General features: G+C 42.7%; 2 protein-coding genes across 2 annotated transcripts; both read left to right on the forward strand.

Annotated features, from left to right (window-relative positions):
- The first annotated feature begins 4,381 nt into the window (after positions 1–4,381).
- Positions 4,382–9,384, forward strand: LOC145415387 (apolipoprotein D-like). Its single transcript, XM_080284671.1, has 5 exons — positions 4,382–4,495; positions 7,587–7,634; positions 7,724–7,857; positions 8,085–8,269; positions 9,248–9,384. The coding sequence occupies exons 1-5, from the start codon at positions 4,382–4,384 to the stop codon at positions 9,382–9,384; spliced, it is 618 nt and encodes a 205-aa protein (XP_080140797.1).
- Positions 9,385–15,507: 6,123 nt separating this feature from the next.
- Positions 15,508–20,671, forward strand: LOC145415388 (apolipoprotein D-like). The gene is made up of 5 exons (XM_080284672.1): positions 15,508–15,621; positions 18,858–18,905; positions 18,995–19,128; positions 19,372–19,556; positions 20,535–20,671. The coding sequence occupies exons 1-5, from the start codon at positions 15,508–15,510 to the stop codon at positions 20,669–20,671; spliced, it is 618 nt and encodes a 205-aa protein (XP_080140798.1).
- The last annotated feature ends 1,650 nt before the right edge of the window (positions 20,672–22,321 follow it).

Raw genomic sequence — 22,321 nt, forward strand, 5'->3', positions numbered from 1 at the left:
TGACAAATAAGGAGTGGATGTAGAAAAAAGAAAATCTTATAACCAATACTAATTCATAATTTTACCTTTTCAGGTTACACTATGATAGTCTCTATTCTCCTTTCACACTTTCCTGTAAAATGTCCACTCTAGTTTTTCTATACTGCGTGGTGTTCTTTCTGACTTTTTCCTGTCGGCTTCCGCTGGAGGGTTTGGAGGGCGGGGGAGAGCCTTCTTCTTTGCTATCCTTATCTCATTCTAGTAGCTCAGTTACTATTCTAGGAGCTGCCTAGCATGGGCCAACCGGCCTATTGCAGTTATCCAGCATGGGCCAACCGGCCTACTGCAGTTATCCTCTCTTCTTATGTTTTTATGTTCTTAAGAGGGTGAGGATGACGATGATGAAGATGATGATGATGATGATGATGATGATGATAAGGAGGAGGAGAAGGGGGATCATGATGATGACGATGATGATGATGATGATGATGGTTATGATGATGAGGAGGAAGAAAAGGGTGATGATAATGATGATGGTGATGATGGTGATGATGATGATGATGATAATAATGATGATGATGATGGTGATGATGATAATGATGATGATAATGATATGCCTTAGGGTCAACTCGGAGGGAGAGTGGTAGACAGGACGAATCGTACCTCATGCTGGAGAAGTGTGAGTGGTGAAGTGTGAGTCCACGGGAAGAGTTATGTATGTGGCAAGTGTATTAGTAGTAGTAGTAGAAGCAGCAGTAGTAGTGATGGTGGTAGGCGTAGTAGTGGTGGTGTGATGGTGATGACGGTGGTAGTGGTAGTATGGTCTGACAAATAGTACAAATCTAAACTGGCGGCTAGGGTGTGGCGCGACCCTCTGTACAGTGGTGCTATGTTTCCCAAACCCGCGATGTGAAACGGATGTTATATTTGTAAACGGCAGCACAAATAAGATAAACACATATGAATACAATGGTAACGTGTGTATTATAATATATGAAAGAACAGTAAACTTATTATGCATAAAATATTTATACGGCAATACAGAAACGTGGCATTAATATTTTCCAGTATTGAAAAAAAAAGAAATTTAGGCGCTTTTATTGGCTTGTACCGTATTCCTGGAGTGGGTAATAATGTCACATTTATGATTATATGGTAATGTGCAGGAATATAAGTAAAAATATGCCAATTTCTTAGTAAAAAAAATAATATATTAAACCCTCCTGACTGGCAAAACTCACACCGACCCAGTCTAACGCGGCCAGAGCGCCTTGGTTCACTTTCCTTTGTGTCCTTGACTCAGACAGGATGGCAACTCACCCAGCCCCCAATAATAAATATTTTAAAAAATAATTAGATATAATAATAAAAAAAAGAAAAAAAAGAAATGAAAGGATAAGTTTATAAGTCACTCACAAAAGAAGCAAAATTCCCCAGGGTGACGCACATCTCCTCCCAGGAGGGAGAGAGAGAGAGAGAGAGAGAGAGAGAGAGAGAGAGAGAGAGAAATTTAGTCTTCTTAGTCTGTCTTCATATGAAAAGTTCCTAATATCATGTATCATTTCTGTCATTCTTCTTTGTGCGTTTTCGAACGAACTTATATCCGTCCCTACATGTTGCTACTACAGTGCTATGTCCATCACTGACGTGCAGTACTGTTAGCACCAGAGTCATAATGACCACCCTGTTCCTACCCTACATCTGCCTCTTTGTCTGAAGCCCTCACACCATTTACCAAGCCTGCCCAACCCAGCCCTGCTCCCCTAATTACTAACGACGCAAAGCTCTTCCTTTGCCTCATCTGCCACTCCATACCTTCTGTATTATCCTTCCCTCTCTCTCTCTCTCTCTCTCTCTCTCTCTCTCTCTCTGTCCTCTCATCCAGATTAATCATTAAAGTCCATTGTCTCCACTCATCCTGTTATACCCCTACCCCTCCCCGGAGAGAAACTGCGACCTCCTTGTAAATGTTAAACAGGCGCGGGCGTCTGACCCACTCTCACGTGACGCCGCTCCTCTTTGGTCTGACTTTCCGACCGCCACCTACTACTACTACTACCACCGCCGGATTAAGGGGGGGGAGGCCAAGGGGCCCTGGCCCTGGGCCACCCACCAAGAGGGGGCCTCCCACCAGAGCAACTTGTGTTCATTTCATTTCGTGTTTATGCATTACATATTACAGCATTGGATGAATAGTTCCCGTTCAGTATTTCCTAACTAAAAGTGTCCTGTTTATATATTAGGATTTGGGTTACCAGTCTGTGGTGTATGCCATTGGGGGAGTTGGAAAGGGGGCCTCCCTTCCAAGCGGGCCCCGGGCCTCCCACATGCTTAATCCAGCCGTGACTACTACTAATACTACCAACACACACACACACACACACACACACACACACACACACACACACCTCTACGGGTTAATAATAGAGAAGAATGACAATAACTGGCTCTCACCACTCGCAAGACTGATGGAGGAGAGGTGTGTGTGTGTGTGTGTGTGTGTGTGTGTGTGTGTGTGTGTGTGTGTGTGTGTGTGTGTGTGTGTGTGTGTGTGTTATTTTGCTGTCTACGCTTTTTGGGCGCGTTTTCGGGATGGATTGGGGTCAACAGCACCCACCGACCTGGCAGCAGAGTTGCCAGGTTGGCGGATTTTCCGCCATATTTGCCGGTATTAAATTGAGGTTGGCGGGTAAAATTTAACATTTGCTGTTGGGCGGTTTTTTGTGCGAGTTAATATCTTAACTGGCGGGTTTTGGGCGGCTGCAGCTCGAAAGGGTATTTGCTAAATTAACCTTACTGTAACTCTCGTCTCTTAGCAAAAACAAGGGTGACCGGAGAAATCAAGATCGAGGGCATGTGGTGGTGGGTGAAACTGAAGAAACCATTTGCACCCGGCCGAGCCCTCCCTCGGGATAAGACTCCCCTAATCCACACTCAAACACAGGTCACGGGGCCTGGCGGCCATGTATGCCGTGGTGTTAAAATAAGAGAGTCAGCATTTGAATTTTAGTCAGGCAGCAGTGAAGGGAGGTTTGCTGGATAGTGGAACTGGGAAGACAAGGGGTAAATATGCAAAGTATAACAGAAAATACAATAAAGGCCGTGAAAAAGAAAATGGATTGCGATAATGGATTGTCTGTCCTAGGTAATGAAACAAGTGTATTTTGCAAATCTAATATATGACTAATGTGAGGCTAATGTATGAAGTTGGTATAAGATATAACTATTTTTAACGTCATTTGTTGCTCACCAGTAAACCTAATATTATTATTATGACAAGGCGGTTTTTTGGCGGGTGAGAGGCTGACATTTTGACGGGTTTGAGAGAGGAACTCGGCGGGTTGGCAGTTTCTGACCTGGCACCCCTGGGCAGCACTGAGGCGTAGTTATATAGTGGGTGTCAGTGGTGGAGACAACACACTCTTCTTCACGCTCTTCAGTGATTTTCATCGGAAGGTACAGGCCTAGAGAGAGAGAGAGAGAGAGAGAGAGAGAGAGAGAGAGAGAGAGAGAGAGATTTTAATAGTACATTTTACATGTTCGAGATGGAGGGGGAGGGGGAGACAGAGGATGAGATGGAGAGGAGTGAGGGAGGTCGGGTGAGTTGGAGAGAGTGCAGCCTGATGGTGAAGGACAGAGTGACATTGATAGATAGATAGATAGATGATGGACAGATAGATAGAGGTAGGCATTTTTCGGTGGTTAAAGTGGAATATATGAGAGGTGAAATATTAGATGAACTTAAGTATTTATAACAGATGATAAGAAGTCTCTCTCAACTTAAGAATATTAGCCAGCAAAGAAATGTGTGAAGCAGAAGTGAGATATTAAGGGCTTGTCCACACGTGTGCTGGAACAAGTGCTGACAACATCAAAACAATAACGAAGAAGCTGCAAACATACCCGGAACAGCAGCGTCCAGAGGCGAACTGTCGTATCTCTGGCCAGAGAAACATGCCAAGCATCTCTCAGCCTAAGAATATTAGCCAGCAGGAAGAGGGAGAGGGAGACCGAGGATGAAATCGACTGATGAAGTGGAGAAGTATAAGGGAGAGAAGGGGTGTAAGTTCGGGGGATGGCAACGAAATGGCTGGGGACAGAGCGACATGGAGGCCATATATTTCTGGTTACCCCTTACGGGATTAAGGCGTCTGGCTATCGATAGACAAATAGGAAGAAGAGAAGAAGAAGAGGTAGAATATTAAATGATCAGTAGCTCCCGTTTGTGCATGCAGTTCGCGAGCAAGACACGGCACCACTTCGTCACCGTGGCTCCCTGTGTACATATACCGGAACAATATCATCTTTACCGACATCAGCGAAACTACCGCGCGAGAGACCGGCGAGAGTGGCGCTATTTCGTACAGGAGATTACGTCATTTCAGGTATTACACTTTCGATAATGGCAAGGCGAGGGTCCTACGCGTGGTGGCACTGCGTGAGGTGGAGCCAGGCCTCACCCTCCCCTGCATATCGGCGTGAGGAGGTCCCTAGTCTTACCCTGGCGTGGCCCTGTGTACTTACAAGGGGGGCGCCGTTCCCCACGCGGTGTATGTACTGTACTTTACGCGTAGGAGGGACCCACAGAAGAAGGTGCTGTAGTGAATGGAGGTGAGGCGCGGTGATTATAGATTCAGGACTTATATATATAGATAGATAGATATATAAATAGATAGATAAATAGACACAAAGATAGATAGATAGATAGAGAGAGAGAGAGAGATAAGTAAGTATATAGTTAAATAGCTCATAAAAATAGATTAATAAATAGAAAGATGTTCCCAGCGTATGTACTGTATAAATACATAAAAGATACCTACCGATAGATAAATGTATAGATAGATAAAGATAAACTATTCATAGATAAATGAACAGATAGATAAAGATATACTTTTGATAGATAAATAGGTAGTCAGAGAGATAGAGGAAACTGATATGGATAAATCTATAGAATTAACCATAAAAAGTGACCACCAGCGACTCAGAAAAAAATATATAAGAGTTACAGATAAAAGGATAGATAAAAAAAACATTGCCGACAGGAAAAAGCAAGAAAAAAAAAGAAAGAAAGAAAGGATTGAGAGAGGAGATAATTAGCTTACCGCTGCGTTACTGTTATATGCTTGGGTGGGTGTCGTGAGAGAGAGAGAGAGAGAGAGAGAGGGAGAGAGAGAGGTGTGTGTGTGTGTGTGTGTGTGTGTGTGTGTGTGTGTGGCGAGGGAAAGTGAAACAGAGGGTGATAGTTATAATGAGAAGGTGTGTGTGTGTGTGTGTGTGTGTGTGTGTGTGTGTGTGTGTGTGTGTGTGTGTGTGTGTGTGTGTGTGTGTGTGTGTGTGTGTGTGTGTGTGTGTGTGTGTGTGTGTGTGTGTGTGTGTGTGTGTGTGTGTGTGTGTGAGAGAGAGAGAGAGAGAGAGAGAGAGAAAGAGAGAGGGAGAGAGAGAGAGATTCGTTGATTACAGGTGGTCCAGGTGAGACAGGTGTGTTTTCTGGATTACCTGCACGTATCCGGTTGATTATCCCACCTGGAGCCAATCACTGATCCCGGATTTTTTTCAGATTGGGTATTTATTGGCTAATTCTCTCTCTCTCTCTCTCTCTCTCTCTCTCTGAACGACTTACTTCCATCCATATACTCCTCAATGTTCCTCTTCCACTTTTCTCTCTTGTTGTTGTTGTTGTTGTTGTTATTATTGTTGTTATTGTTGTTGTTGTTGTTTATTGCAACAGATGTCACCGTTTCAATAGCAACGTCACTTTCCCCTCATCACCATTATATTGAACACTTTCATCGACATAATCACTGTCTTGCATATCACCCTCTCCTTCAGCCTTCTGGAATACATGTCAGGAGCATCTTTGTCATTTTCATCCACTTTCTTTCACCATCATTCACTTCCCTTCAATTTCTTTCACTTTCCTTCACTTTCTTTCACTTTCATTCACTTTCATTCACTTTCTTTCACTTTCATTCACTTCCCTTCACCTTCCTTCACTTTCATTCACTTCCCTTCACTTCCATCCACTTTCCTTCATTTCCCTTCAATTTCATTCACTTTTCTTCACTTTCATTCACTGTCATCCACTTCCCTTCACTTTCCATCACTTTCATTCACTTTCATCCACTTCCCTTTACTTTCCTTCACTTTCATTCACTTTCCATCACTTTCATTCACTTTCATCCACTTCCCTTCACTTTCATTCACTTTCATCTACTTTCCTTCACTTTCCTTCAATTTCATTCACTTTTGTTCACTTCCATTCACTTTCATCCACTTTCCTTCACTTTCCTTCAATTTCATTCACTTTTCTTCACTTCCATTCACTTTTCTTCACTTCCATTCACTTTCATTCACTTCCCTTCACTTTCATTCACTTTCATCCACTTCCCTTTACTTTCATTCACTTTCCTTCACTTTCATTCACTTTCATTCACTTTTCTTCACTTTCTCATCTCTCTCAGTGTCCTCTCAACCTCATTTTCATAATGATCATCATCATCATCATCATCATCATCATCATCATGGCCATCATCGTCATCATCATCATCATACTCGCACCCGGGGCTAGAGAGGCAGGCCTTCACGAGGTGGCACTGATATGACTTGGTGGTTTCTCTGGGCGGTTAAACAAACGTCCCTCAACACTACTACTACTACTACTAGTACTACTGCTACTACTACTACTACTACTATTACTACCACCACTACTACTACTGCTACTACTACTGCTACTGCTACTACTACGAATACTACTACGATTACTACTACTACTACTACTACTACTACTACTACTACTACTAAGGTTACTACTACTACTTTACCTGATAATTACAACCCTTTTTCCGGGAGCCAATTAATGATTCACCTGAGCACACCTTCACCGATGGGAGGATGGTGGGGGAGGGGTGGGTGTGGATGGGGTGGAGTGCGGTGTGGATGGGTATGTGGGTGTAAGGGTGGTGGGATGGATGTGGATGGGTGTGTGGGTGTAGGGGTGGTGGGGTGGATGTGGATGGGCGCGTGGGTGTAGGGGTGGTGGGGCGGATCTGGATGGGGTGGAGTGTGGTATTGATAGGTGTGGAGGTGTGGTGTGGTTACGTGGACAGGCAGCGTGGAAAGAAATAACGCAGTTTGTTCCGTTACTGAACATATGGTCCAGTCCCCCCCCTCTCTCTCTCACACACACACACACACACACACACACACACACACACACACACACACACACACACACACACACACACACACACACACACACACACACACACACACACACACACACACACACACACACACACACGCAAACCACCAGTAAGCACACACTACCACAGTTCACAAATTCCTCTATCTAACCTTTCCTGTGTTACCTCTTTTATAACCTTCGGACCGAATTACCATAAGAATAAGAGGCTTCGTAACGCCTTTTTCATTGCGATTTATTCTGAGACTGGTTTAATGATCCTGGTTTCTTCTCCCACCAGGTGTAGATTTGTCAAGATAGGCGCGACTTCGACGACGATGATGATGACGATGATGATGATGATGATGATGATGATGATGATGATGACGATGATGATGATGGGAGTGATGGGGCAAGTGTACTTCAGGGCGACTGTCCTATAACACCCATTATCAAGGACTTCAACTGGGAGTGGGTGAGTGATAATGATGATGATGATGATGATGGCAGTACCTACCTACGTCTTGGCTTTCTTCAGTACTTACCTACCTACGTCTTCTTCAGTACCAGGGGAGATGGTTCGAGCAGGAGAGGTATTTCGTCGGGTACCAAGAGATGGGACGGTGCTGGAGTTGGACTTACATCAATGACTTCAAGACGGGCAATATATCTTGCAGGATCGATTATTGGGACTTTTTGTAAGTAGATTTGTGTAAGTAAATAAGTAAGTGTGTGTGTGTGTGTGTGTGTGTGTGTGTGTGTGTGTGTGTGTGTGTGTGTGTGTGAAGCAAAAACAAAGATATTATTCCTCCCAAATAATATATGACCCAAACTTTCTCATTTTTTTCATGTGTGTGTGTGTGTCTGTGTGTGTGTGTGTGTGTGTGTAAAGCAAAAAGATAACTCCAAGCCCTCATCCTCCCAGCCTGAACCGCCCCACAGTCCTTACCATAGACGTGACAGCTAAGAGGCCCTACTCTGCCCCCAACTTCCTGACTTACAACCTTCCCAGAGTGCCTGGCTTTGTGGATCACTATCAAGTATTAGCCACCGATTACGACTCGTGGTCACTCGAGTATGCCTGTGTCCCTCAACCCATCGGACATACTAGTGAGTCTATTCGTTATTCTTGCTTCAGTGTTTATTTTTTTTTTAGTTATTGACGTGGGTGCTATTCGATTACACGGACTAATATTCACTTCACTCCGTCTTGAATGCTGAGTTGTTGCGATGGAGTTATACTAAAAGGCTATGCTTGTCACGAAGAATTGCCATACGATGTTGAGTCATAGCATTGTCGTCTTTCGTCACGGAGCTACGTGAAATAAGCTGAAGGACGAAAATCTGGGCCAAGTTAGAGTGAAACGCGTCTAGTGAGTTGGGAATAGTAAGCTATGGGAAGGAAGAGAAGGGGAAATAGGGAGAGGATGTGCAAGAGGAAGGAATGGGAAGAGAAGGGTAAGGGAAGGGAGGAAAGAAGAAGAAATGGCAGGGTAAGGTAGGGTAATGGTTGAAGGGATGAGTGTGTGTAAGGGATGCATAGGGAAGGAGAAGACTGGATAGAACATAAGAACATAAGAAGAGAGGATAACTGCAGTAGGCCGGTTGGCCCATGCTAGGCAGCTCCTAGAAGAGTAACTGAACTACTAGAATGAGATAAGGATAGCAAAGAAGAAGGCTCTCCCCCGCCCTCCAAACCTTCCAGCCGAAGCCGGCAGGAAAAAGTCAGAAAGAACACCACGCCGAATAGAAAAACTGGCGTGGACATTTTACAGGAAAGTGTGAAAGGAGAATAGAGACTATCACAGTGTAACCTGAAAAGGAATAATTATGAATTAGTATTGATTATAAGATTTTCTTTTTTCTATATCCACCCCTTAGGGTAGGGGATGGAAAGCTTGGGTTGAGTAGGTCAATGTAAGGCAGGATAGGGGTAGGCTAGGGTAGGGTAGGCTAAGTTAGACTAGGGTAGGAGAGAGCAGAGAAGGGTTGTTAGGGCAGGAGAGAAGTAAGACCCAAACTTAACTAAATCAAACTCAGTCTACTTAAACCAACTCAATCTTACCTAAACTAACCTCATCTCAACAGGAATGGTATGGATTATTACCCGGAGCCCCCACCCCCCTTACCACGTCATCGAGGAGGCGAAAACCACTCTTATCTCCTTGGGCATAGATGTCAAATTCCTGGAGAAACAGGATACGTCTTGTTATAAGCACTACTGAGTGTGTGTGTGTGTGTGTGTGTGTGTGTGTGTGTGTGTGTGTGTGTGTGTGTGTGTGTGTGTGTGTGTGTTGCTCATGGAGGAGTTTTTGCCGTCCATCCTCTTTTGTTGATCTTGTCCTTCAATAAATCCACTTTACTGTTTTTACTTTGCCAGTGTTCATCTCACCTGTGTAATTAGTGAGGCAATTATAGGTTCTCCACACCTGAGCTACGATAGAGAAATTTAGAGCTGATAGATGTGTTTGTTTGTTTGTTTGGTTGAGTTAGGGTGATAGTCGTTGTTTTGTTAGGGTTTTGTTGTTGCTTTTTTTGTTGTTTGTTTATTTGTTTGGCACTGCTTATGATTAGATTTAGAATATGACTGGCATACATACTTGCACATACAAACACATACACACATGCACATTCACACATACACATATGCACATACACACACACATGCACATACACACATACAGACATGCAAATACACTCAAATACACATATAAACATACACACACACGCACATACACACATACACACACACGCACATACACACATACACACACGCACATACACATACGTAAAAATAAACACATACATCCACGGTAGTACACATACAGTACATACACACAAACACACATGCACGTTTATATTTACATAGACATTCACTCATACACACAGAGACAGACGCAGCGTGCTTACATACATACACATACATATGCACATACACATGAAAGCATAGCACTACACATAAACAAATGCACACACATAGGCTACAGAGACACATACATACACACACATAAAAATACATACGTACAGACACATGCACATACATATCACACACATGTACATGCACATACATACATATAAATATACATGCACCTACATACACATACATACATATACACCTGCGTAGGTACACAAATATACATACATACATACATATATACATTCATATATACATTCGGATTCGAAACTAGAGAAAACTTGTTCTTTACGAGAAACTAAGATAAATTTTGAAAAGTAAATGTCTACTCCTATTTATTTATTTATTTATTTATTTATTGGATTGTTATTTTTCATATTTTTACGCATATTATTTTCTTGATCCTACTTCATCTCATCCTTAGGCGAAAAACATGTATATTAATGCGAGAAAAAAAGCAAATAGGGTCCTAGGATTTATTTCGAGAAGCGTGAGCAATAGATCATCAAAAGTAATACTGAAACTTTATCTAGAATTAGTAAGGCCACATTTGGACTACGCTGTACAATTTTGGTGTCCTTACTGTAGAATGGATATTAACTCGTTAGAAAATGTACAGAGAAGAATGACAAAAATAATACATGACGTCCGGAACATGTCATAGGAAGACAGACTGAAAAGACTAAGTCTGCATTCGCTAGAGAGGCGTAGAGTAAGGGGAGAATTAATTGAGGTGTTGAAGTGGATGAAGGGTAAAAATAAGGGAGATATTAGCAAGGTACTTAAAGTGAGCATTCAGGATAGAACTAGAAATAATGGTTTCAGACTTGAAAAATTCCGTTTCAATAAGGAAATAGGTAGATATTGGTTTGGTAATAGAGTAGCAGACGAATGGAATAAGCTACCTATATTAGCAAGGTACTTGAAGTGAACATACAGGATAGAACTAGAAATAATGGTTTCAGACTAGAAAAATTCCGTTTCAATAAGGAAATAGGTAGATATTGGTTTGGTAATAGAGTAGTAGACGAATGGAATAAGCACCTAATAAAGTAGTTGCTGCCTCTTCCATTGAGAGTTTCAAGCATAGGCTAGATAAGCATATGACAAATAAGGAGTGGATGTAGAAAAAAGAAAATCTTATAACCAATACTAATTCATAATTTTACCTTTTCAGGTTACACTATGATAGTCTCTATTCTCCTTTCACACTTTCCTGTAAAATGTCCACTCTAGTTTTTCTATACTGCGTGGTGTTCTTTCTGACTTTTTCCTGTCGGCTTCCGCTGGAGGGTTTGGAGGGCGGGGGAGAGCCTTCTTCTTTGCTATCCTTATCTCATTCTAGTAGTTCAGTTACTATTCTAGGAGCTGTCTAGCATGGGCCAACCGGCCTATTGCAGTTATCCAGCATGGGCCAACCGGCCTACTGCAGTTATCCTCTCTTCTTATGTTTTTATGTTCTTAAGAGGGTGAGGATGACGATGATGAAGATGATGATGATGATGATGATGATGATAAGGAGGAGGAGAAGGGGGATCATGATGATGACGATGATGATGATGATGGTTATGATGATGAGGAGGAAGAAAAGGGTGATGATAATGATGATGGTGATGATGGTGATGATGATGATGATGATAATAATGATGATGATGATGGTGATGATGATAATGATGATGATAATGATATGCCTTAGGGTCAACTCGGAGGGAGAGTGGTAGACAGGACGAATCGTACCTCATGCTGGAGAAGTGTGAGTGGTGAAGTGTGAGTCCACGGGAAGAGTTATGTATGTGGCAAGTGTATTAGTAGTAGTAGTAGAAGCAGCAGTAGTAGTGATGGTGGTAGGCGTAGTAGTGGTGGTGTGATGGTGATGACGGTGGTAGTGGTAGTATGGTCTGACAAATAGTACAAATCTAAACTGGCGGCTAGGGTGTGGCGCGACCCTCTGTACAGTGGTGCTATGTTTCCCAAACCCGCGATGTGAAACGGATGTGATATTTATAAACGGCAGCACAAATAAGATAAACACATATGAATACAATGGTAACGTGTGTATTATAATATATGAAAGAACAGTAAACTTATTATGCATAAAATATTTATACGGCAATACAGAAACGTGGCATTAATATTTTCCAGTATTGAAAAAAAAAAAAATTTAGGCGCTTTTATTGGCTTGTACCGTATTCCTGGAGTGGGTAATAATGTCACATTTATGATTATATGGTAATGTGCAGGAATATAAGTAAAAATATGCCAATTTCTTAGTAAAAAAAATAATATATTAAACCCTTCTGACTGGCAAAACTCACACCGACCCAGTCTAACGCGGCCAGAGCGCCTTGGTTCACTTTCCTTTGTGTCCTTGACTCAGACAGGATGGCAACTCACCCACTCCCCAATAATAAATATTTTAAAAAATAATTAGATATAATAATTAAAAAAAAAAAGAAATGAAAGGATAAGTTTATAAGTCACTCACAAAAGAAGCAAAATTCCCCAGGGTGACGCACATCTCCTCCCAGGAGGGAGAGGGAGAGAGAGAGAGAGAGAGAGAAAAATTTAGTCTTCTTAGTCTGTCTTCATATGAAAAGTTCCTAATATCATGTATCATTTCTGTCATTCTTCTTTGTGCGTTTTCGAACGAACTTATATCCGTCCCTACATGTTGCTACTACAGTGCTATGTCCATCACTGACGTGCAGTACTGTTAGCACCAGAGTCATAATGACCACCCTGTTCCTACCCTACATCTGCCTCTTTGTCTGAAGCCCTCACACCATTTACCAAGCCTGCCCAACCCAGCCCTGCTCCCCTAATTACTGACGACGCAAAGCTCTTCCTTTGCCTCATCTGCCACTCCATACCTTCTGTATTATCCTTCCCTCTCTCTCTCTCTCTCTCTCTCTCTCTCTCTCTCTCTGTCCTCTCATCCAGATTAATCATTAAAGTCCATTGTCTCCACTCATCCTGTTATACCCCTACCCCTCCCCGGAGAGAAACTGCGACCTCCTTGTAAATGTTAAACAGGCGCGGGCGTCTGACCCACTCTCACGTGACGCCGCTCCTCTTTGGTCTGACTTTCCGACCGCCACCTACTACTACTACTACCACCGCCGGATTAAGGGGGGGGGGCCAAGGGGCCCTGGCCCTGGGCCACCCACCAAGAGGGGGGCCTCCCACCAGAGCAACTTGTGTTCATTTCATTTCGTGTTTATGCATTACATATTACAGCATTGGATGAATAGTTCCCGTTCAGTATTTCCTAACTAAAAGTGTCCTGTTTATATATTAGGATTTGGGTTACCAGTCTGTGGTGTATGCCATTGGGGGAGTTGGAAAGGGGGCCTCCCTTCCAAGCGGGCCCCGGGCCTCCCACATGCTTAATCAAACCGTGACTACTACTAATACTACCAACACACACACACACACACACACACACACACACACCTTTACGGGTTAATAATAGAGAAGAATGACAATAACTGGCTCTCACCACCCGCAAGACTGATGGAGGAGAGGTGTGTGTGCGTGTGTGTGTGTGTGTGTGTGTGTGTGTGTGTGTGTGTGTGTGTGTGTGTGTGTGTGTGTGTGTGTGTGTGTGTGTTATTTTGCTGTCTACGCTTTTTGGGCGCGTTTTCGGGATGGATTGGGCGTCAACAGCACCCACCGACCTGGCAGCAGAGTTGCCAGGTTGGCGGATTTTCCGCCATATTTGCCGGTATTAAATTGAGGTTGGCGGGTAAAATTTAACATTTGCTGTTGGGCGGTTTTTTGTGCGAGTTAATATCTTAACTGGCGGGTTTTGGGCGGCTGCAGCTAGAAAGGGTATTTGCTAAATTAACCTTACTGTAACTCTCGTCTCTTAGCAAAAACAAGGGTGACCGGAGAAATCAAGATCGAGGGCATGTGGTGGTGGGTGAAACTGACGAAACCATTTGCACCCGGCCCAGCCCTCCCTCGGGATAAGACTCCCCTAATCCACACTCAAACACAGGTCACGGGGCCTGGCGGCCATGTATGCCGTGGTGTTAAAATAAGAGAGTCAGCATTTGAATTTTAGTCAGGCAGCAGTGAAGGGAGGTTTGCTGGATAGTGGAACTGGGAAGACAAGGGGTAAATATGCAAAGTATAACAGAAAATACAATAAAGGCCGTGAAAAAGAAAATGGATTGCGATAATGGATTGTCTGTCCCAGGTAATGAAACAAGTGTATTTTGCAAATCTAATATATGACTAATGTGAGGCTAATGTATGAAGTTGGTATAAGATATAACTATTTTTAACGTCATTTGTTGCTCACCAGTAAACCTAATATTATTATTATGACAAGGCGGTTTTTTGGCGGGTGAGAGGCTGACATTTTGACGGGTTTGAGAGAGGAACTCGGCGGGTTGGCAGTTTCTGACCTGGCACCCCTGGGCAGCACTGAGGCGTAGTTATATAGTGGGTGTCAGTGGTGGAGACAACACACTCTTCTTCACGCTCTTCAGTGATTTTCATCGGAAGGTACAGGCCTAGAGAGAGAGAGAGAGAGAGAGAGAGAGAGAGAGAGAGAGAGATTTTAATAGTACATTTTACATGTTCGAGATGGAGGGGGAGGGGGAGACAGAGGATGAGATGGAGAGAAGGAGTGAGGGAGGTCGGGTGAGTTGGAGAGAGTGCAGCATGATGGTGAAGGACAGAGTGACATTGATAGATAGATAGATAGATGATGGACAGATAGATAGAGGTAGGCATTTTTCGGTGGTTAAAGTGGAATATATGAGAGGTGAAATATTAGATGAACTTAAGTATTTATAACAGATGATAAGAAGTCTCTCTCAACTTAAGAATATTAGCCAGCAAAGAAATGTGTGAAGCAGAAGTGAGATATTAAGGGCTTGTCCACACGTGTGCTGGAACAAGTGCTGACAACATCAAAACAATAACGAAGAAGCTGCAAACATACCCGGAACAGCAGCGTCCAGAGGCGAACTGTCGTATCTCTGGCCAAAGAAACATGCCAAGCATCTCTCAGCCTAAGAATATTAGCCAGCAGGAAGAAGGAGAGGGAGACCGAGGATGAGATCGACTGATGAAGTGGAGAAGTATAAGGGAGAGAAGGGGTGTAAGTTCGGGGGATGGCAACGAAATGGCTGGGGACAGAGCGACATGGAGGCCATATATTTGTGGTTACCCCTTACGGGATTAAGGCGTCTGGCTATCGATAGACAAATAGGAAGAAGAGAAGAAGAAGAGGTAGAATATTAAATGATCAGTGGTTCGCGAGCAAGACACGGCACCACTTCGTCACCGTGGCTCCCTGTGTACATATACCGGAACAATATCATCTTTACCGACATCAGCGAAACTACCGCGCGAGAGACCGGCGAGAGTGGCGCTATTTCGTACAGGAGATTACGTCATTTCAGGTATTACACTTTCGATAATGGCAAGGCGAGGGTCCTACGCGTGGTGGCACTGCGTGAGGTGGAGCCAGGCCTCACCCTCCCCTGCATATCGGCGTGAGGAGATCCCTAGTCTTACCCTGGCGTGGCCCTGTGTACTTACAAGGGGGGCGCCGTTCCCTACGCGGTGTATGTACTGTACTTTACGCGTAGGAGGGACCCACAGAAGAAGGTGCTGTAGTGAATGGAGGTGAGGCGCGGTGATTATAGATTCAGGACTTATATATATAGATAGATAGATATATAAATAGATAGATAAATAGACACAAAGATAGATAGATAGATAGAGAGAGAGAGAGAGATAAGTAAGTATATAGTTAAATAGCTCATAAAAATAGATTAATAAATAGAAAGATGTTCCCAGCGTATATACTGTATAAATAGATAAAAGATACATACCGATAGATAAATGTATAGATAGATAAAGATATACTATTGATAGATAAATGAATAGATAGATAAAGATATAATTTTGATAGATAAATAGGTAGTCAGAGAGATAGAGGAAACTGATATGGATAAATCTATAGAATTAACCATAAAAAGTGACCACCAGCGACTCAGAAAAAAATATATAAAAGTTACAGATAAAAGGATAGATAAAAAAAACATTGCCGACAGGAAAAAGCAAGAAAAAAAAAGAAAGAAAGAAAGGATTGAGAGAGGAGATAATTAGCTTACCGCTGCGTTACTGTTATATGCTTGGGTGGGTGTCGTGAGAGAGAGAGAGAGAGAGAGAGAGAGAGAGAGAGAGAGAGAGAGAGGTGTGTGTGTGTGTGTGTGTGTGTGGCGAGGGAAAGTGAAACAGAGGGTGATAGTTATAATGAGAAGGTATGTGTGTGTGTGTGTGTGTGTGTGTGTGTGTGTGTGTGTGTGTGTGTGTGTGTGTGTGTGTGTGTGTGTGTGTGTGTGTGTGTGTGTGTGTGTGTGTGTGTGTGTGTGTGTGTGTGTGTGTGTATGTGTGTGTGTGTGTGTGTGTGTGTGTGTGTGTGTGTGTGTGTGTGTTTATGTGTGTGTGTGTGTGTGTGTGTGTGTGTGTGTGTGTGTGTGTGTGTGTGTGTGTGTGTGTGTGAGAGAGAGAGAGAGAGAGAGAGAGAGAGAGAGAGAGAAAAAGAGAGGGAGAGAGAGAGTGATTCGTTGATTACAGGTGGTCCAGGTGAGACAGGTGTGTTTTCTGGATTACCTACATGTATCCGGTTGATTATCTCACCTGGAGCCAATCACTGATCCCGGATTTTTTTCAGATTGGGTATTTATTGGCTAATTCTCTCTCTCTCTCTCTCTCTCTCTCTCTCTCTCTCTCTCTGAACGACTTACTTCCATCCATATACTCCTCAATGTTCCTCTTCCACTTTTCTCTCTTGTTGTTGTTGTTGTTGTTATTATTGTTGTTATTGTAGTTGTTGTTGTTTATTGCAGCAGATGTCACCGTTTCAATAGCAACGTCACTTTCCCCTCATCACCATTATATTGAACACTTTCATCGACATAATCACTGTCTTGCATATCACCCTCTCCTTCAGCCTTCTGGAATATATGTCAGGAGCATCTTTGTCATTTTCATCCACTTTCTTTCACCATCATTCACTTCCCTTCAATTTCTTTCACTTTCCTTCACTTTCTTTCACTTTCATTCACTTTCATTCACTTTCTTTCACTTTCATTCACTTCCCTTCACTTTCCCTCACTTTCATTCACTTCCCTGCACTTTCACTTCCCTTCACTTTCCTTCACTTTCATTCACTTCTCTGCACTTTCACTTCCCTTCACCTTCCTTCACTTTCATTCACTTTCCTTCACTTCCATCCACTTTCCTTCACTTCCCTTCAATTTCATTCACTTTTCTTCACTTTCATTCACTGTCATCCACTTCCCTTCACTTTCCATCACTTTCATTCACTTTCATCCACTTCCCTTTACTTTCCTTCACTTTCATTCACTTTCCTTCACTTTCATTCACTTTCATCCACTTCCCTTCACTTTCATTCACTTTCATCCACTTTCCTTCACTTTCCTTCAATTTCATTCACTTTTCTTCACTTCCATTCACTTTCATCCACTTTCCTTCACTTTCCTTCAATTTCATTCACTTTTCTTCACTTCCGTTCACTTTCATCCACTTCCCTTCACTTTCATTCACTTTCATCCACTTCCCTTTACTTTCATTCACTTTTCTTCACTTTCATTCACTTTCATTCACTTTTCTTCACTTTCTCATCTCTCTCAGTGTCCTCTCAACCTCATTTTCATAATCATCATCATCATCATCATCATCATCATCATGGCCATCATCGTCATCATCATCATCATACTCGCACCCGGGGCTAGAGAGGCAGGCCTTCACGTGGTGGCACTGATATGACTTGGTGGTTCCCCTGGGCGGTTAAACAAACGTCCCTCAACACTACTACTACTACTACTAGTACTACTGCTACTACTACTACTACTACTATTACTACCACCACTACTACTACTGCTACTACTACTGCTACTGCTACTACTACGAATACTACTACGATTATTACTACTACTACTACTACTACTACTACTCAGGCTACTACTACTACTTTACCTGATAATTACAACCCTTTTTCCGGGAGCCAATTAATGATTCACCTGAGCACACCTTCACCGATGGGAGGACGGTGGGGGAGGGGTGGGTGTGGATGGGGTGGAGTGCGGTGTGGATGGGTATGTGGGTGTAAGGGTGGTGGGATGGATGTGGATGGGTGTGTGGGTGTAGGGGTGGTGGGGTGGATGTGGATGGGCGCGTGGGTGTAGGGGTGGTGGGGCGGATCTGGATGGGGTGGAGTGTGGTATTGATAGGTGTGGAGGTGTGGTGTGGTTACGTGCACAGGCAGCGTGGAAAGAAATAACGCAGTTTGTTCCGTTACTGAACATATGGTCCAGTCCCCCCCCCTCTCTCACACACACACACACACACACACACACACACACACACACACACACACACACACACACACACACACACACACACACACACACACACACACACACACACACACACACGCAAACCACCAGTAAGCACACACTACCACAGTTGACAAATTCCTCTATGTAACCTTCCCTGTGTTACCTCTTTTGTAACCTTCGGACCGAATTACCATAAGAATAAGAGGCTTCGTAACGCCTTTTTCATTGCGATTTATTCTGAGACTGGTTTAATGATCCTGGTTTCTTCTCCCACCAGGTGTAGATTTGTCAAGATGGGCGCGACTTCGACGAAGATGATGATGACGATGATGATGATGATGATGATGATGATGATGACGATGATGATGATGGGAGTGATGGGGCAAGTGTACTTCAGGGCGACTGTCCTATAACACCCATTATCAAGGACTTCAACTGGGAGTGGGTGAGTGATAATGATGATGATGATGATGATGGCAGTACCTACCTACGTCTTGGCTTTCTTCAGTACTTACCTACCTACGTCTTCTTCAGTACCAGGGGAGATGGTTCGAGCAGGAGAGGTATTTCGTCGGGTACCAAGAGATGGGACGGTGCTGGAGTTGGACTTACATCAATGACTTCAAGACGGGCAATATATCTTGCAGGATCGATTATTGGGACTTTTTGTAAGTAGATTTGTTTAAGTAAATAAGTAAGTGTGTGTGTGTGTGTGTGTGTGTGTGTGTGAAGCAAAAACAAAGATATTATTCCTCCCAAATAATATATGACCCAAACTTTCTCATTTTTTTCATGTGTGTGTGTGTGTGTGTGTGTGTGTGTGTGTGTGTGTGTGTGTGTGTGTGTGTGTGTGTGTGTGTGTGTGTGTGTGTATAAAGCAAAAAGGTAACTCCAAGCCCTCATCCTCCCAGCCTGAACCGCCCCACAGTCCTTACCATAGACGTGACAGCTAAGAGGCCCTACTCTGCCCCCAACTTCCTGACTTACAACCTTCCCAGAGTGCCTGGCTTTGTGGATCACTATCAAGTATTAGCCACCGATTACGACTCGTGGTCACTCGAGTATGCCTGTGTCCCTCAACCCATCGGACATACTAGTGAGTCTATTCGTTATTCTTGCTTCAGTGTTTATTTTTTTTTTAGTTATTGACGTGGGTGCTATTCGATTACACGGACTAATATTCACTTCACTCCGTCTTGAATGCTGAGTTGTTGCGATGGAGTTATACTAAAAGGCTATGCTTGTCACGAAGAATTGCCATACGATGTTGAGTCATAGCATTGTCGTCTTTCGTCACGGAGCTACGTGAAATAAGCTGAAGGACGAAAATCTGGGCCAAGTTAGAGTGAAACGCGTCTAGTGAGTTGGGAATAGTAAGCTATGGGAAGGAAGAGAAGGGGAAATAGGGAGAGGATGTGCAAGAGGAAGGAATGGGAAGAGAAGGGTAAGGGAAGGGAGGAAAGAAGAAGAAATGGCAGGGTAAGGTAGGGTAATGGTTGAAGGGATGAGTGTGTGTAAGGGATGCATAGGGAAGGAGAAGACTGGATAGAACATAAGAACATAAGAAGAGAGGATGACTGCAGTAGGCCGGTTGGCCCATGCTAGGCAGCTCCTAGAAGAGTAACTGAACTACTAGAATGAGATAAGGATAGCAAAGAAGAAGGCTCTCCCCCGCCCTCCAAACCTTCCAGCCGAAGCCGGCAGGAAAAAGTCAGAAAGAAATCCACGCCGTATAGAAAAACTGGCGTGGACATTTTACAGGAAAGTGTGAAAAGAGAATAGAGACTATCACAGTGTAACCTGAAAATGAATAATTATGAATTAGTATTGGTTATAAGATTTTCTTTTTTCTATATCCACCCCTTAGGGTAGGGGATGGAAAACTTGGGTTGAGTAGGTCAGTGTAAGGCAGGATAGGGGTAGGCTAGGGTAGGGTAGGCTAAGTTAGACTAGGGTAGGAGAGAGAAGAGAAGGGTTGTTAGGGCAGGAGAGAAGTAAGACCCAAACTTAACTAAATCAAACTCAGTCTACCCAAACCAACTCAATCTTACCTAAGCTAACCTCATCTCAACAGGAATGGTATGGATTATTACCCGGAGCCCCCACCCCCCTTACCACGTCATCGAGGAGGCGAAAACCACTCTTATCTCCTTGGGCATAGATGTCAAATTCCTGGAGAAACAGGATACGTCTTGTTATAAGCACTACTGAGTGTGTGTGTGTGTGTGTGTGTGTGTGTGTGTGTGTGTGTGTTGCCCATGGAGGAGTTTTTGCCGTCCATCCTCTTTTGTTGATCTTGTCCTTCAATAAATCCACTTTACTGTTTTTACTTTGCCAGTGTTCATCTCACCTGTGTAATTAGTGAGGCAATTATAGGTTCTCCACACCTGAGCTACGATAGAGAAATTTAGAGCTGATAGATGTGTTTGTTTGTTTGGTTGAGTTAGGGTGATAGTCGTTGTTTTGTTAGGGTTTTGTTGTTGCTTTTTTTGTTGTTTGTTTATTTGTTTGGCACTGCTTATGATTAGATTTAGAATATGACTGGCATACATACATGCACATACAAACACATACACACATGCACATTCACACATACACATATGCACATACACACACACATGCACATACACACATACAGACATGCAAATACACTCAAATACACATAAACATACACACACACGCACATACACACATACAAACACGCACATACACATACGTAAAAATAAACACATACATCCACGGTAGTACACATACAGTACATACACACAAACACACATGCACGTTTATATTTACATAGACATTCACTCATACACACAGAGACAGACACAGCGTGCTTACATACATACACATACATATGCACATACACATGAAAGCATAGCACTACACATAAACAAATGCACACACATAGGCTACAGAGACACATACATACACACACATAAAAATACATACGTACAGACACATGCACATACATATCACACACATGTACATGCACATACATACATATAAATATACATGCACCTACATACACATACATACAGTACATATACACCTGCGTAGGTACACATACATACATACATACATACATATATACATTCATACATACATTCAAAAAAATAATTGAAGACGGGTTCGAAACTAGAGAAAACTTGTTCTTTATGAGAAACTAAGATAAATTTTGAAAAGTAAATGTCTACTCCTATTTATTTATTTATTTATTTATTTACTGGATTGTTATTTTTCATATTTTTACGCATATTATTTTCTTGATCCTACTTCATCTCATCCTTAGGCGAAAAACATGTATATTAATGCGAGAAAAAAAGCAAATAGGGTCCTAGGATTTATTTCGAGAAGCGTGAGCAATAGATCATCAAAAGTAATACTGAAACTTTATCTAGAATTAGTAAGGCCACATTTGGACTACGCTGTACAATTTTGGTGTCCTTACTGTAGATTGGATATTAACTCGTTAGAAAATGTACAGAGAAGAATGACAAAAATGATACATGACGTCCGGAACCTGTCATAGGAAGACAGACTGAAAAGACTAAGTCTGCATTCGCTAGAGAGGCGTAGAGTAAGGGGAGACTTAATTGAGGTGTTTAAGTGACTGAAGGGTATAAATAAGGGAGATATTAGCAAGGTACTTAAAGTGAGCATACAGGATAGAACTAGAAATAATGGTTTCAGACTTGAAAAATTCCGTTTCAATAAGGAAATAGGTAGATATTGGTTTGGTAATAGAGTAGTAGACGAATGGAATAAGCTACCTAGTAAAGTAGTTGCTGCCTCTTCCATTGAGAGTTTCAAGCATAGGCTAGATAAGCATATGACAAATAAGGGGTGGATGTAGAAAAAAGA

This window comes from Coenobita brevimanus, chromosome 102 (genome assembly GCF_032717465.1).
Source record: "Coenobita brevimanus isolate Jiangsu-jjx chromosome 102, ASM3271746v2, whole genome shotgun sequence".
Taxonomy (NCBI): domain Eukaryota; kingdom Metazoa; phylum Arthropoda; class Malacostraca; order Decapoda; family Coenobitidae; genus Coenobita; species Coenobita brevimanus.

Coding starts and splice junctions, on each gene's coding strand:
- LOC145415387 (XM_080284671.1), top strand. CDS start 4,382: ATGGCAAGGCGAGGGTCCTACGCGTGGTGGCACTGCGTGAGGTGGAGC. Junction 7,635..7,723: donor AGGACTTCAACTGGGAGTGG/GTGAGTGATAAT, acceptor CGTCTTCTTCAG/TACCAGGGGAGATGGTTCGA. Junction 7,858..8,084: donor ATCGATTATTGGGACTTTTT/GTAAGTAGATTT, acceptor TCATCCTCCCAG/CCTGAACCGCCCCACAGTCC.
- LOC145415388 (XM_080284672.1), top strand. CDS start 15,508: ATGGCAAGGCGAGGGTCCTACGCGTGGTGGCACTGCGTGAGGTGGAGC. Junction 15,622..18,857: donor TTACCCTGGCGTGGCCCTGT/GTACTTACAAGG, acceptor AGTGTACTTCAG/GGCGACTGTCCTATAACACC. Junction 19,557..20,534: donor TCAACCCATCGGACATACTA/GTGAGTCTATTC, acceptor TCATCTCAACAG/GAATGGTATGGATTATTACC.